Source organism: Dama dama, chromosome 13 (assembly GCF_033118175.1).
Source record: "Dama dama isolate Ldn47 chromosome 13, ASM3311817v1, whole genome shotgun sequence".
NCBI lineage: Eukaryota > Metazoa > Chordata > Mammalia > Artiodactyla > Cervidae > Dama > Dama dama.
The window spans coordinates 55,245,015-55,262,115 of record NC_083693.1 but is presented as its reverse complement, the minus strand read 5'-3'; the positions used below and the strand labels follow the sequence as shown (position 1 = coordinate 55,262,115).

The window sequence follows — 17,101 nt, the reverse complement described above, 5'->3', positions numbered from 1 at the left end:
CCGGAGATCACGCTGCTAATCTGTGGTCCAAACCGCCCGCCGCCTCCGAGCAGTCGTCGGATTGCCGCCCCCCAGGGAGCCACTCGGCCCAAGAAGCAACACAGCCCCAGCTCTCTTGCTCCGGAGAGGCTCCGCAGGCCGGCATCGAGGCAGGCGAGCTCGCCCCGGCATCTCAGCCCACGCCGTGGTCCACTGTCTTGCGAAGATGTCCGCCAAGCCCTCTGTCGGCTTCGTGAACGAGGCTTCTCGGCAGATCCTAGCCGGTGGCTCTGCTGGTAAGGCCGCCCCGCCCCGCCGGGGGCTAGTAGCCTTTCCTTTCGCGTGTTCCGAAAACCTTTCTCCGAAAAGTCTCCCCACCATAGGTCTTGCCTTCTTCCTCTGCCTTCCGCGCTCGGGGTTCAGAGCCTGACTAGCCCGAGCCCGCGGAGCGCGAGAGGAAAGAAAGCCGGGATCAGGCGGCGGGCCCCGAGTGTCCCAGGTCCAGTCGCCGTGGCGCCTGCGGCGGCCGCTCTCGAGTTCCCCGCCTTCTGTGTTCCTAGCCTGGAAAGCAAGGTAGGCAGCAGTCCCGAGGCCTGCCACTTTGAGGAGGTCTTATAGCCTGGCTGGCTATTCTATTTGAAATGATCCAGTTTGCGTTAGACTTAGTTGTGCTATTCATTATAGCCTCTTTTTTCCTCAGCTAACTCAAATGCTACATATTTCTACCTCCCTCGTAAAAGTATGTGCCTCGGGACTCCACAGGTTTTCTTATTGCATCCTGTTTCTTGCTTGCAGCTATTCCTGCCTTAATAAGCATATTAAAATTAAATGAAAATGTTGACGCATATAAACACCTTTGATATAATAGGCTCACAGTAATTTATGGAGAGTTATGCTGTAGGGAAGAATCTTTAGGAATAAATCTGTTATAACTAATCATGGAAATAATTACTAAGTGTGACTAAGAGAAAGTTACTAACACAGGAGTTACATTATGTGAATGTATTTTAAAGATATTTTAAAATATAAATTATGAATTGATTGAAAATTTAATCTTACAAATTGTGATATATTTTATTACAAATATATAAAATAATTACTGTAATTGACTCATCACCATAAAAACATTTTTTTAAATGTACTTATTTATTTATTTAGCTGCTCTGGGTCTTAGCTGCTGCATTCAAATCTTTAATCTTTCTTGTAGCAAGGGAGTTCATTAGTTGCAGCAAGTGAAACCTAATTCCCTGACCAGGCCTGGGACTTGCACCCCCTGCATTGGGAGCACCAAGTCTTAGCCACTGGACCACCAGGGCAGTCCCAAAATATTTTTTAAAATGTAAATACCCCTTAAAAAATTATGGTAATGCTAGTAAATCATATTAAGATGACTGAATGTCTAATGTCTACCTTTGACTAGCAAATTTGATTTTCAAACAAATTTGAACTTTGTATAAGGGACTGTTACAAATTATGACTATTTATCATCCTGGCACAAGTTCCTTGCATCTAGGAGGACCACAAACTGATGTATTACTTACAATCTACACTTTTCTAACTATGACATTTCATTAATATGGCAATCAAGAAATTCATTTCTTATATGTAATTGTGCTGTGTCTATTCATTATGTTGTCAGTGCCCCCACTTTCTACTTTTTATTTGTTCCCGGTAGTGATAATGAATTTGTACCAATTTACTCGCCATTTTGGTCAAATTCCACAATGTCCAAGACCGTCAACTGTCCTTGATTTGGTTGATTTGGAGTCCACAACCCTTATTAAATAAAACTCAGCTGACCCAGGAGGGAAATATAGTTCATTGGTGAACATCCTAACCTGGGACTAGTGATTCATACCTGCATTTGTGCATGCTCAGTCGCTTCAGTTGTGTCCAGCTCTTTGCGACCCCATGGACTGTAGCCCGCCAGGCTCCTCTGTCCATGGGATTCTCCAGGCAAGGATACAGGAGTGGGTTGCCATGCCCTCCTCCAGAGGATCTTCCCTACCCAGGGATCGAATCTGTGTCTCTTGGGTCTTCTGCATTGCAGGCGGTTTCTTTACTACTGAGCCACCAGGAAAACAGAAGACTGACTTGTTTTTTTTCAATTCCAGTGTATGATGCTGGGGTGAGACTCAAAATAATCCAGTATTGGTCAGAGGCCCACCTCTGTACCAATCAGTTGTAGCCAATCCCCACTGGGAGGGGTGAGGATCTCAGGGCAAATTATTTTACAAAGAAGTTGAAACACATCATGAGATGGGCAATTGGTGTCTTTTGTAATGATATATGTGTGTCTTTTGTTAAAAGATGTTTGTAATATTTGCATTTAAAAGACCAAATGATGTACTGGTAGTTGCTTGGATAATACATATTTAAAGACTTGTCTTGAGTTTGTAGCTATAGCTATTATATTGTTACCAGTGGCAACTTTGTTTTACATGATGAAAGCTGTGCTTAAGACAGCATGCACAAAGCAGGCTCCTAGTTTGCCTTCTCAGCTTCAAGTAATAGCCAAAAATTCAGGTGAGTGAATATAAGCCAGTGATGATAGCTTCAGGAAGATCAGCAAGGCTTACACTTCAGAGGGGTTAAGGATGAGATGGAGAAGAGGCCATTGGATTAGTATTCAAAGTGTGATCCATGGATGAGCAGGAAGAAGGAGCCTGGTAGTCCTTGGAAGCATGTTAAAAATGTAGGACCTCAGGCTAAGCTTATTGCAGACATACCATATCAGAACCTGAGTTTTAGGAAAGTCCTCAAGTCACTAGTTTATTCTTTAAGGTTTTGGAAGCACTGGTTTAGAAGAGTTGAGAAAAGAGATTCCATAGAGTTGTAGCCAGATTGAAGTAGGTTGCAAGTTAAATCTTTCTTGGCTTTCATGCTGACCATAGAGAGAAGAATAAGTTCTGTACTCCTTACTTGTGTGCTGCCAGTTTAGCTTTCAGTCTTATTTTCCTGTCCTCTGCCGTACATTCCATTTGGTTTCTGCTCAGTAGATCTGCTCACCATACTTGAATGCTGCCTATACCTTTGCACCTTTATTCCCAATGCCTGGAATGTCTTTCCCTAATTTTCTCTACCTATTGAAATTCTGCCACTTTTCAAGGCCTGACTTGAAAACCATTTTCTGCATAAATGCTCCCAGATGGCCTTGAAGCCACATCCAGTTTTAACATTCTCATTAGCATTGAATGATACAAGTAATAAAAATAGCTAACATTTCTGGAATAAATACAAGGGCCACGCCCAGTGCGAAGCTTTACATGTATCAACATTTTAAATCCTCACCACACCTTCAGAATGAAGAAACATACCCAGAGGGCATAATTCACTTGCCTGTGGTTGCACAAGCATGCAATCATTTTTAAAGGAATAGGATAAGAGAAGAACTAGGAAAATACTATTCTCACTGGCAGATATTTTTAGAAGTTGGAGAGATCAAGTCTACTATCCTTTATTATCTATCTTTTATTAGTTTACATCCCTTGAAACAACTTTTATCTACAGATTCAATCCTTATAGTCTTTCTGCTGCATCATAATATCTTGCTTTCTCTAAATAATTCCATGAGTACAGGCACAAGATTATCATTTAGTGAAAAGAAAATTCTCATTACATTTAGGGCCTCTATGTGCAGTAGGGCAGATAGGGCTCTGTCCATTTGAGCAAGTGGGAGCTGAAATCTAGCCTGTGGTCTGATTCATAATCTGTGTATCCTAGAGCAGAGATGAGCCCAGTCCCTTGGGGCCCACATCATTCCATGGGTTTGCTCCCAGTGTGGCTCTGGGAAGTTTCCCTTTTATCTCTTCTTTGAAGCCAGGAGCATGGTTCCATCTCAGACCTTCCCATTCTCCCTAGTGACCCATGTGGGTGCTTCCATGTGTTTGCAAAGCTTGTGGGGTTTTTGTAAGGCATAGTTCGGGCGAGGCAGAAAAGGAAGTAGGTTACCTTTATTCAGGCAAGGAGGGGCGACAGTTGGCCTAATGACCAGGCTGAGGGCAGAGAGGGATCAGGGAGGCTTCATACTTACAGGGAGGTTTGTGGAAGCGATAAGGGAAACGTCAATCAGGCGGGATATTTTGAGTATTCTTTTGTTGAGATGACATTTGTAGTTGGGCAGGGGGTGATAAGTCTTCTGGGCGGGTGTAGGGGGTGGTAGGTTTCCGGACAAGGGGTGATAAGTCCCAGATAGATGCAACCGGCCTTGGAGCATCAGGGTGGAACTAAAGTTATACTTTGGTTTCTCCCAAGTTAGATGATTCAGCAAGGGGCCTTTGAGACTGTTGTTCTCTTTTCTAGGCCCAAAAGACTCCTTCAGTTTTTATTTCCCATGTCATGTGGGTGCTTTTTAGGCCCCCTCAAACGGGTATTCTACCCAAGTTCTCATAGGGCTCTGGCATTCAGCTTTACAATTCTCCTGGGTCTCTAATGAAGTCCCCTGGCTCCCTGAGAAACCCTGCTCTTGCGCAGACCTGTCAGGCTCCCCACCAAGGGCACACCTAGATCCTGTCCACACTGAATTTTCTTCATGGTGACATCACTAGGACCCTTCTCCTCCTGCCTCCCCAAATCTGACACTCATATTCGTTGACGTCTTCAGGTCTCACTCCGAATTCTTCTTAAGGCGTGTCTCCTCCATCTGTCTTTTACACGATCACCGTGCTGGCACAACCCTGATTTATTTCCCCAAATTTCCAGGCTGTTGTTTCTTCCTCTGCAGCACCATCCTAGTCCTCTGTATCTTGTAAGCAAACATCCTACCACAGCTTCAATCACTGTTTTTATTTTGTTCATCGTGCTGGCGATGTTTGAGTCAAATTCTTTAGTCAAAGTATCTCAGAAATAAGTTTTCCAGTTTTGCACTAAACACAGTTCAACAACTTTGTATAGTTCATCTCATTAATCATCTTCAAGGGATCAAATGAGGAAATGAAATGAGAGACTTTTTCTGGAGGAGAGAAACCTGGGATTCATAAATCGGCTCCTGGGAGATAAACTATTGAGAGTATATGTAAAATGTACTTTATATTGATGGGAGAGAGTTCAAGGCTTTCAACCCAAAAAGGTCACTAAAAAGGTAGAATAATTTCAAATATTATTTTCAAAACTCCTCTCTTATATACCTTACATATCTCCGTTTTCACAAGATTTCTGCCTTTTCTTACCCTAACCCCAATCAGTTAAAATACAGTTAAAAGAAATGCCTTAATAGGCAGTGTGTATACTAGTAGTTCTCTGGATTTTAATTTGGACTTGGTAATAAAAGGGCTGATGCACTGGGGGGGTAATCAAGGTTAAAATTTTGATCAAGGAGAATTCTTTTTCAGCATGGGTGCAAAGGGGATACACATGTGATTTGGATAAATGACACCTTTGGAAATTCAGGATTTGGCAAACTGCGTTTGCTTGATAATAAATAGCAGGTTGTAGTGAAACAGGTGAGCCTTTATGACACATCAAAGGGAGGCTGGAACCCATTATATGGGTAATTAGGGGGGAAAAAATTCCCCTTATTTCAACCACATAGGAGGAAGCAACTCTATTGCTCAAATTAATTATGAAATACCTTTAAAGGATATGCTTTAATTGAATTATAGTCTGTCTCTAAGAAAATCTAGTTCTCAAAAATATGAATTTAAGAGCCAATAAAATATGAATTACATGGGACATTTCAGAGGGTTTATTTTACTGTCCTTCACTGAAACATGTTTTAAAACTATAAGTATCGTATGTGGGCACAAGTGATGTAAGAACATAAAACAACTTTACACATTTTAGATACACTTTGTTAAACCAGGCATTCCTCACCTCCCTACCTCTGGCCCTGTGTCCCACCACTGTCTTGACTACAGCGTCTCAGACCATTGAGAAGCTGCCTTTTAGGTATAGTACCGTCGGTGCTCAGAAATGTTTATTGACTGTATTAATGAATAGATATCAGAAGCCCAAGCCATAGAATATTATTCTTAGGGTCCTACTCTGAAGAAAGATAAGTGTTCCGGGATTCTAATAATCAGACAACTGATATGGCAACAATATTTTCTTTCAACAATATTTTATTTGATAGTAGTCGTTTGATAAATGATGTGAAAACATTCAGGTCTGCACTCTCTGCCACCTTTTTTTTTTTTTTGGCTGAGAGGCCCATGATCACTTTTAATTTTTATTTATTTATTTTATTTTTGTCTGTGTTGGGTCCTCATTGCTTTGGATGGGCTTTATCTAGTTATGGCAAATGGGGACCACTCTCTAGTTTGCAACTCTCTGTAGTTGGCTGCTCTCTAGGGGCACTCTCTAGGGCTTCTTACTGTGATGGCTTCTCTTGTTGAGCGCAGGCTCTAGGTGGGAGGGCTTCTAGTTGTGGCTCGAGGGCTCAATAGTTACAGCTCGAGGGCTTCTGAGCACAGGCTCAGCAGTTGTGGCGTAGGGGCTTAGTTGCTCCACAGCTTGTGGAATCTTCCCAGACCAGGCATGGAACCGTGTGCCCAGATTCTTATCCTCTGCACCACCAGGGAAGTCCCCGTGATCACTTTTAAAATTTATGTGTCATCTTTCGTTTCAGGACCCCAAACTGAAAAGAGATGCACCAATCATTTTCAAACACCTTTATGATTGAAGTGTGCGGTATCTGGAAATGGCAATGTGTGAAACCAGGTTAAGGGACTTCTACAGGATTCTTTATAATTGTTCTAGATTTTAACTCTTTTTTTTTTTTTTTTTCTTACCAGTTTTCTTTTGCTTTTAAACTATTATGTTTGTGTTAGTTATGTGATCATGATTTATACAGCTTATAAATATTCTTGCCTGGGAAATTCCTTAGACAGAGGAGCCTGGTGGGCTACAGTCCGTAGGGGTGCAAAGAGTTGGACACAACTTAGAGACTAAACAACAGCAATGGCAGATACTCTAGTAGGTCTGTATCTTTTGATTGTTATCAATAGTTTTTGTTTATTAGTTTGCTAGTGGTCTGAACAATGTACCACCCACTGGGTGGCTCAAAACACCAGCAATTCATGGTCTCGTGGTTCTGGAGGTTAGAAGTCTGAAATCAAAGTGTGGGCAGGGAGTCTGAGAGAGAGTCTGCTGTCTGCCTTTCACCCAGCTTCTGGCAGTTGCCCACAATCCTTGTGCTCTTTGACTGTTGTCACATCGCTTTCTCCCTGTTTGCCTGAGTGTCTGTATCCAAATTTCCCTCTTGTTATAAGAACACCACTCATTGGATTGTGGCCCACTACATTCCATTATGACCTCATTTTAACTTGATTATGTTTGCAAAGATGCTATTTCCAAATAAGGTCACATTCTCAGGTACTAGGGGTTAGGATTTGAACATATCTTTTCGGGGAGGGGGGTGGTGACACAGTTCAAGTCACAACAATCGATTGTATTTTTCTCTTCATATTGCGTTTCTCAAATTCAAGCTATGGTCCTGTATTTTTCTTCCTTTCATTGTCAACTTTTGTGAAAAGTTCCTCACTCAGTTTTGACTACCCAGTATAGCTGGCATATCTGCATTTACCTTTTTGCTGGAACTGTTAACTACTGACTTTCATTCTTAATTTTACCTAATCTTGGTGGGATTTCACACCTGTAACCAATTTTTCTCTTTAAAGTTGTCTCTGCTATTGATTTTTACCCCCTTCTCCATACATGATCACTTGTGTACCGTGATGACTTGTGCACCAGCAACAAAGAATTGCCGGTTCTTCTCTCTTCTTTCTGTTTCCTCAGAGAATTGATGTTCTGCAGGGTTCCGAGTTCTCTACCCATTCCCACTCTGAGGTGTCCTTGCTCTCTGGCTTCTGTACTATCCAGGTGCAGGTAACTCTCTGATCTGTATTTCTAACTTCTCTGTGCCCTGAAGACTTAAATTTCTAAATTATCCAGTAAAAATAATGTGGAAATCAAGAGTCATGTGGATTCTAATGATTTAAAAAACATTTTGGAGCTAAAATTTGAAACTGACATTAGAGCCTCAAATACCATTTTCCCTTTGTTATATAGCCGTGTCCATCCTTATTTTGAGTCCAGTTTTTCTCATTCATTCTGCTTGTTAAGAAGTTGCAAATGAGCTTCTCTGGGTATTTGTTTGGGTTGGGTGGATCCTACATAATTATCTAGTCAATAATTATAATAAGACAAACAGGAAATGCTAAGATACATCCTCAATGCTCCTAAATGCCTACTATGTGTATACTATTCAATACATCATTTCTTTACTTAAAATCCTTACTTTGCTTAAATCATCAGTATTAATCTGTAACTTCTTGAGGATGAGGGAAATAAAGCTTAGAGAAATTAAGTAACTTGCATAAGACCAGTGACAGAGCCCAGGCTCAAGCTGTTCTCTTTGCTTTCAGAGTTTATACTCCTACCCACTACCCCACCCTGCCTTGTAATATGCAGAATGAGATATCAGGTTATCAGCCCCATACAGAGTGATGCCTTCTTCAGCCCTCTTTTAATCCAGTTGGATTAAATACTGTAGGTTGAGTATTGATGAACAAACAGAGTCTACCTTTGGTGCAACCGGCCATTTCTTGTTTTTGCTAGATCTTTAAGTGCCAGCCCCACCAATTGTATGAAACTCTCCATATTACCCACAGGGGGCTCAGCATCTTTAGGGCTACATCATTTCTGCCAGTAATGATTAGGAATGAGCTGAGCCTCGGTACTCAGGTTATCATTTATTCAACCCTTATAAATCACCTTAGGCTCTAGAATGATTCACTGGAGTGAGAGCAACCCCAGAGCCAACTGGACAAGCTTATCTGTGAAGGAGGATATTTAAGTTGCATAAAACATTGATTTGTCTTGAGCCTTTTCATTTGTATGAGTCTGGTAGCTTTAGGTTAGACACAATGGTAAATTTAGTTGAATGTCTGTAGAAACTACAATGGACTATTGTAAGGAGAAGATGTAACTTGGGAGAAAGAATAATGAAATATGTATTTCAATAGAATTCAATGACACCTAAGATAGAATTGTTACCACAAAGTTTTACATTTTGTGCGTGTGTGAGTGTGTGTGTGTGTGTGTCTGTGTGTTTGTGTGTGTGTGAGAGAGAGAGAGAAAGAGAGAGAGGGAGAGGAAAATGCCAATGCCCTAATATTTCTTGAAAACTTACCTATTTATGAATCAAGTCTATCAAAATCAAAATAATGCAATTATGGGAAACTTTGGTTTTAGTTTTTGTTGTTGTGACTGTTTTTGTGATTATTACAATTATTATCCTGGAAGATGGTTGTAGAGATAGAGTAAAATGCTTTGGAGAGTGTCAAGAATAAACAGGGTTATTTTGGAACTTCCTGCTGGGGTAGTATGTTTGGTTGGCTACTGTATCACAGTGGGTGAAAGTGAAAGTGAAGTTGCTCAGTCGTGTCCAGCTCTTAGTGACCCCATGGACTGTAGCCTACCAGGCTCCTCAATCCATGGAATTTTGCAAGTAAGAGTACTGGAGTGGGTTGCCATTTCCTTCTCCAGGGGATCTTCCCAACCCAGAGGTCGAACCTGGGTGTCCCGCATTCCAGGCAGACGCTTTACCATCTGAGCCACCAGGGAAGCCCATCACAGTGGGTAGTAACATCTAATAACTTTATTCTGTACCTGGGCAGACCTATAGATGGTGCTGTCTTCCTATAATTTTGGTGATATGCTCAAAAAGGAAAAAAAAAAAAAAAAAAGGAAAACTTTCTGATGACAAGAGTTAGATGTAGAAGTGTTCTGATTTTCAGTTAGATTCCACCATTGTAAAACACTTGCAACAAGTATCTTGCATAGATTACAGAAGAATACACACTTGAAAAATATAGAGGACTGTACTTTTAGAATTAATTTTTTCCATTTAAGTATAATTCTTAGCTATATATGGAAAAATAGGTTGCTATACATAAGTAAATTCCTGTGTTCTTGCCTGGGAAACCCCATTGACAAAGGAGGCTGGTGGGCTACAGTCCATGAGATCGCAAGAGTTGGATACAATTTAGTGACTAAATCACCACTACCATATATAAGAGGGATGGGAGAAAGTATTTCTATTGCTATATTGTTTATTTTATCTGTAGTGCTTTTGAATTTAGGGTCCTAGGTAAAATAAAAATTATTTATAAGCTTAGCATAAATATCGCATTAGTTGCTTGTAGGTCTTGGAGATTACTTTGTGAAAACAGTGCTCCTAGATTCCATATTTTTGTTTCTCTAAATTCTTAGGGTTAGAGTGTGTGTTACACTGAAAGTAAATGATCAGCCACTGTGAGCAGGATCTAGAGGGCCAAATGCACAGTTCTTTTTATTTATCTGAGGCTGCCACTCAAAATGCCATTTCTTATTTTAACCTAGTGGAATTTAACATAAGAAAGTGAGAGAGATGTATGAAAAGTATATTTTTCTGAAAGATAACTTCCAAACAGGAAATTATTTTTCTTTAGATTAATACATAATGTGTTGTGGAGTTGGTGGGAAATACCAGTTAAGTCTTTGTTGCTGTAAATGAATCTTTAACCACAAGATGGCAGTATCACTTTCCCATGTCCTATAAGTTGTTTCTAAAATGATGACTCAAATTATTTTTTAATGAGAAATGTATACAGCTATGAAATTTTAGGAAAATAATGAAGAAGGTGAATATTTAAAGTAAATTGATATAAGAAGTACTAAAGACTAGTGTTTTTTTGTTTTTTGATTGAGCAAGTTTTCATTACATTTATTTTATATTCTTTTAAGTTGAAAGTAGGAACACGATATAAAAATCGTAGGGGCATATCAGCAACTTCCTTTTACAGTGAAACATAGTCTCATGTTTGCCTGATGCTGCATCAGGAAATAAAACTTTTGTTTCCTTCATGTTTTCATGAAGATCTGCATTGGCCTATACCTTCTAGTCTTTTAAGCACACATATACTGGAGATTAGAAGGCCAATAGAGAAGCAAAGAAGGGAAAGAAAGGAATGAAAAGTAGAGCTACTGGCACCTAAGTATAAAATGGGCGGTGGGGGGGGGCGGTGGGGAGGCGGGCAGTGGTAATGATGTCTAGTGACCCTTGCTGGATTTATATATTCTGTAGTCTAAAAATGTATCATCTTTCCATTCAACATTGGGTTTTTAAATAGTCATCCAGTAGTATCTGTATTTTTAATGTTTTCATTGGTATGTTTATATATTATATAGTATTATGTTTCACCCTACATAGATGTTTTTCACGATTACTTTAGTTTTTGTGTGTGATTAATTTAAAAGATTACACTGGATCTGTGTCTTGGTTTCTTAAGTCTTATGAAGCACCTTCTAAGTAGAGACCAAGTCTTACTTGCGCATAAAGAATCTGTCTGAAATGCAGGAGACACTAGAGATGCAAGTTCGATCCCTTGGTGGTGACGGTCCCCTGGAGGTGGAAATGGCAACATACTCCTGGATTCTTGCCTGAAAAATCTCGTGGACAGAGGAGCCTGATGGGCTAAAGTCCAAAGGGTCACACAGAGACCCTAGGGTCTATATATGGGTCCCTGTATATGTGTCACAGGGACACATACATACAAGTCTTACTGATTTTATATCTCTAGGCCCTGCACAGTGGTTAGAATATAGTAACCACTCAGTAAATCTGTTTTGCTTTAAATTGCATTTGCCACAAAGCAGTACATTTCTGCTGAGATCTATTTTGCTTTTGTGCCCCTTGTGGCCTAAGCAGCCCCCAGTGTGGAGGAGGTAAAGAAAAGACCTTTTAGGGACTTCCTTGGTGGTCCAGTGGTTAAGACACTGCCCTTCCACCGCAGGGGGTATGGGTTTGACCCCTGGTCAGGGAACTAAGATCCGCACAGACCATGTTCAGCACAGCAGCCCCCCTACAAAAAAAAGACCTTTTAGTTTAGAAGCCAAGTGATTTGAATTTTTTCGTGGTATCTTTTGTTTTCCCAGTGGTGGAGGGAATGATCTTTATAGGAGTGATAGTTTGTCAGGACAGCACTGAAAATAAACTTACGTTTTTTCTCAAAAGTGTCTAAATGATAATAGTCCTATGTGAACAGTATGATTTGCTTTTTATAATGGCATATTTGACATTTAATCTGTATAAGTTGTATATTTGCCGCTTGTGTGTAGCTATATACAGAAATATTTTACCTTGTAAACTCAAAAAGGAGGTCTGTTATTTTCCATTATTTACATAAGTTATAAATGGATGGCAAGTTTGAATGGCAAGTTTTTTCATGGACAGTTACCATGTATGGGAAGAACATATAAGATAAATAGGCAAGAAGAGAAGAAATGCAGTTACCATGTTTGAGAAAATACAGAATTTCATGTAATACTCTAAGTGTGTAGGTCATATTTCAAAAATTTGTAGTTTTAAGTTAATTTTTCGCAATAAGGTGCATTTCCTTCTAGAACAATGGTATGAAATTTGTAGGTGGGCCACAAAAATCCTTCTTTTAAACCTGTAATAGGAGTGAGATATCACTATCAGGAGCCCTGAGCCCTAGGATATTTAGGACTTTTAAGCCCAAATATAGGATCCTGTGCCCTTCTGAGGTCCAAGGGCCATACGCACTGGGGAATGAAAATAAGACAGTCATAGGTGGACACAGCCTGGTGGCCTCTTCTTAACAATGAGACAGAAATGTGCCAGCAGGATAAGGAGGGCCCTTGGAAGGCAGTTTCAAGTTCACAGAGGACCTTGTAATGCCAAAAACCTTTGGCATTTCTTTCAAATAAAGCTAGACATGAAGTCATTGCTTCTGTCATTGCGATTGTGTTTTTTAAAAGCTTTACTCTGTGAAATTTAAGCATTTAAGATCAGCTATATCTTAATAACTCTGTTAGTTGCCATTTCTTTACTTTTTAATAAAGTAAACTGAGAATCTCAACAAAAAAAAAAAATAGAAGACCTTAGGTCTTTCTCATCTTCTGAGAAACTCTGATCCTAAAGGACAAGGGCAAGTGGATCCTAGAGGTTCTCACTTCATTTGTTTCTGGACATATTTGTGCAATAAATAAATGGATGGATAAATGGATTTTGAGTAGTTGGATAGCAGGGGAGGACCAAAGAGAAAGCGCAAACCAAAGAACTATAGTACAGGAAGCTTCAAGGTTGGAGTAAAATAAGTGTTGCTGTGGTCATTAGTATGCATAGGTTGTTAGGAAATTCGCTTTTTCTGCATTGGAAAATGTCCGCATTTTTTGTTATGATTTGTGCAGTCTGTTGGAGAAGGAAATAGCAACCCACTCCAGTATTCTTGCCTGGAGAATCCCAGGGACAGGGGAGCCTGGTGGGCTGCCGTCTATGGGGTCGCACAGAGTTGGACACGACTGAAGCGACTTAGCAGCAGCAGCAGCAGTGCAGTCTATATGAATTTATGTATGCTTGATTTGAATGAACATGAGGAAATCACACTTTTAGTATATGTTTTATTAACATTACATAGCTGGGAAGATAGCCATATATTAAATTAAAAGAAAATATCCTTTATATTTTATTGATCTGTAAGTAACATTGACCGGAAAAAGCGATGGCAACCCACTCCAGTACTCTTGCCTGGAAAATCCCATGGACAGAGGAGCCTGGTAGGCTGCAGGCCATGGGGTCGCTGAGAGTCGGAGACAACTGAGCAACTTCACTTTCACTTTTCACTTTTATGCATTGGAGAAGGAAATGGCAACCCACTCCAGTGTTCTTGCCTGGAGAATCCCAGGGACGGCGGAGCCTGGTGGGCTGCCGTCTGTGGAGTCGCACAGAGTCGGACACGACTGAAGTGACTTAGCAGCAGCAGCAGCAGCAAGTAACACTGACGTATTTATTTTTTATTTAAATGTAAGAATTTATAATATTAATCATTAGATAAACCATGTAGAACAATGACGTATTAAAACATGCTCTTATTTCTCTCAGAAAACAATAAGCTCCCTGAAGATAAGAATCTTGACTGTTTGGTATCCTGCTGTATCCCCAGGGCCTAAAATAAAATCTGGTACAGGATGGATACTCAGTGAACATTTGTTGAATGAATAGATGACTGAATGAATGAATGTCACATTTATTTTGGTTTTCAATTTTGAATGTTAATTTGAAAAATTCTAAACATGTCATCAAGATGCTAGAGTTTATATTACTACTTAACGACCTGACGGAGTTGGTTGAGTTCCTGCCAGGCCCAATACACGTCACTGATGGTGAGAGAAATCATTGCTGCTCTCCTGCCACCAAAGTGAGACACTACCCCAGGAACCATGCACTACCTAAGGTGCACTGTTCCGTTTTATTCCCAACAGCTGCAAAGGAAGAAACAGGAAATCCAAGGAGGCTTAGTGTTCCTGCCCTGATTGCTGTAAGGGGGAGTCAATCTGGGAGGGACTTTAATCCTCGATACTGGAAGTTCCATTGATTCTGGGGTATGTGTCTTCCTGGATCTTGACTGTGCATAGATGCAGACTGGCTTCTTCCCAATACCTGGTTTCCCGGGAATGACTGTAACAAGTGTAGACTGTCTGACTGTTGAGTCATTTACTTTTTGGAGGTTAGTTTATTTTCTAAGCTCAAGGGCCGCTGTGTTGGTTGTGTTTTTCCAGTCAGTCGTCTTCCTACTTGTCCCATACCAGTAACACTCTCCGGAACTGGTGGGTTACTCCCACATGATTTGTCGACACAGAGAGATGCATGGGGTCACATGACAGGGGATTTCTTCAGTGGGGTCAGAGCAAACTAATCTTAATTTTCTCTTCTGGTCTATTAAGTTTATACTCTGGTGTCCCAAAGAGTTATTTAACACATTTGTGTGTGTGTGTGTTTATGAAATATATATTTGGAAAAAAAATATATGGAAACATTAATCTGCCTCACTTTTGTTGTTGGGGCTTTGTTTTGAAATTACATCATTTTCCAAAATTGATTACATAGATGGCAAACTTTTCAGTACACCACGGGAGGTACAAACGGAGGTCAACAAAAAGAAGAAAGTAGGACATCCCATCAAGAGGCATCTGTTTTAAGGTGTATGAACTTTACTTCATGAAGAGAGTAAAGGTAGTACTGGAAGGTAGTGTCCTGTGGGGGTTCTGATGCGTTACACCTGGCATTAGATCCCAACTCGCATACTCACTAGATGTGTTACTGTGGGCAGGCAGTTTAACATGTCTGTGCTTCATCCATACAATACAGAGCCATTGCAATACTTCATAAGGCTGTTGGAAGGGTCAGATGGGCTGATCCTTGTCAAGTGTTTATACATGTACCTAGCACCAAGTAAGCACTCTGTAAGTGTAGTTATTATTAATGGAGAGGGAATACATGGAAGTATTTAGGTGTATTCTAAACATTTTAGAAAGTCTTCATAGGTGAGTGGCACATTATATGAATAGATGCTAACTATAATTCTGTTCTACAATTTATAATGTAAACTCTATTTTTCTGTTTACCTTTTAGAAACTTAATCATATTTTGCTTAACTCTACTGATTTGGGGGGATAGAGTTTTGGTCTCGAACCTGGATATCATTAACATAATCCTATTTTTCATCAGATGAAGTGGTGTTTTTATTCCCCAGATGGAGTCATTAGGTTGCTTCTGGAAGTCTTTTTTCTAGTATTCCATAGTGGGGCCTTCAGTTCAGTTCAGTTCAGTTCAGTTGCTCAGTCATGTCCGACTCTTTGCGACCCCCTGGGCGTAGAGGAGTGATTATTCTCAATTCATAATCCAGTGGTCTCCTTATCAAATAGCTTGGGTTATTCCCTTATCCCAAGACTTACTTTTTTGTAAGAGAAAGGCATTTATATTTTTGTAGTTATTCTATTATATTTGTCATTCATAAAAACTTTGGCATCTGAGTTGTATAGTAACGTTTGGAATAAATTTTGTCAAGCATTACTAATCAAGACAAGTAATAAAGACCTTGTCTTTAATGTAGTTATTTCCATATCCCACCAGTGATAAAGAGACCACCAGATAGACAACTTCCAACTTCTGATTTATAGGTTAATTAGGTTCTGTTAGTCATTTTCCCAGGAAACATTATTGTCCAAGTTTGTAATTAATGGTTCTTTTCTCATTAGTTTCTGTGTTTTTTTCCAGTCCCTTAACTCCAAGGTTCAGTGTACTCACTCAGGGCCTGTGCAGGGCTTCCCATCAAATTCCCCTGTATTTTCTAACTCATCAATGGTGGCCTTATCTGACTTTTTAAAACCCTGATTTTATTCTAGGAAAATTTTATTCTAGTAGCTAAGTTTAATTAACTGTGCTTTGTACCATGGGATAGTCTCCATACTGTGCCTTTGCCCCAGAAAACATTTAACTTATGATAAGCCAAGCAGGCAAAGTGTTTTGAGCCACCTGTAAAATAAACCCACCCCATCTGCTTCTACACATGATGGAGAAAGTATAGATGGTGCCTTTCATAGAACCCCCAGTTTCTGATCCTTAAGACTAATGGTTATGGAATTATTTACTCAAATGCCTTCTCTTTTCAACTTTGTCTCTCCCAAAAAACAACACATAAACACACACACACACAGAGGCAAATAAACATACACATCAGAATACTTTCTAGCTGGACTTTAAACAGCTGTCCATTTATGTACACACTGATATTATTATTATTCACTGTGTATATAGTCTGCTATTTAAAAGTATTTTTTGAATTAGTTCTCCCCAATGTCCATGAATTCATTCAGAAAACATCTCTTAAGTGTCTCATATATACCAGGCCCTGTGATAATAGGTACATGTGTCTGATCTGACTTTAACCATGAGGAGTGTGTGGCGTAGAAAGGGTGGTAACAGTTATTAAGTGAGGGCTTCTCTGGTGGCTCAGATGGTAAAGAATCTGCCTGCTATCCAGGAGACCCAGGTTTAATTCCTGGGTTAGGAAGATCCCCTGGAGAAGGGAACGGCAACCCACTCCAGTATTTGGCCTGATGAGTTCCATGGACAGCAGAGCCTGGTGGGCCACAGGCCATGGAGTTGCAGAGTCAGACACGAGTGAGCGGCTAACACCATAAACACTAATCGTGAACTGAATCCATTTACCAGAAGGCTGGGGCTTGGTTCACCAAGCTTCACTAAAATTTGATATTCTGCTTTTGCAAGCTGGTTAGAAGCTTTGCATTAAAACACTGCCAAATTTTGTCCCTTTAT

At 40.1% G+C, this 17,101-nt stretch overlaps 1 protein-coding gene across 1 annotated transcript in view; it reads left to right on the top strand.

Annotated features, from left to right (window-relative positions):
• Positions 1-80: 80 nt before the first annotated feature.
• Positions 81-17,101, top strand: part of SLC25A21 (solute carrier family 25 member 21) — a 503,486-nt gene continuing 486,465 nt past the window's right edge. Inside the window, exon 1 of the mRNA XM_061159188.1 lies at positions 81-275. Within this exon, the coding sequence (XP_061015171.1) occupies positions 206-275 (70 nt within the window). The 5' untranslated portion in view covers positions 81-205. The remainder of the gene's footprint in view (positions 276-17,101) is intronic.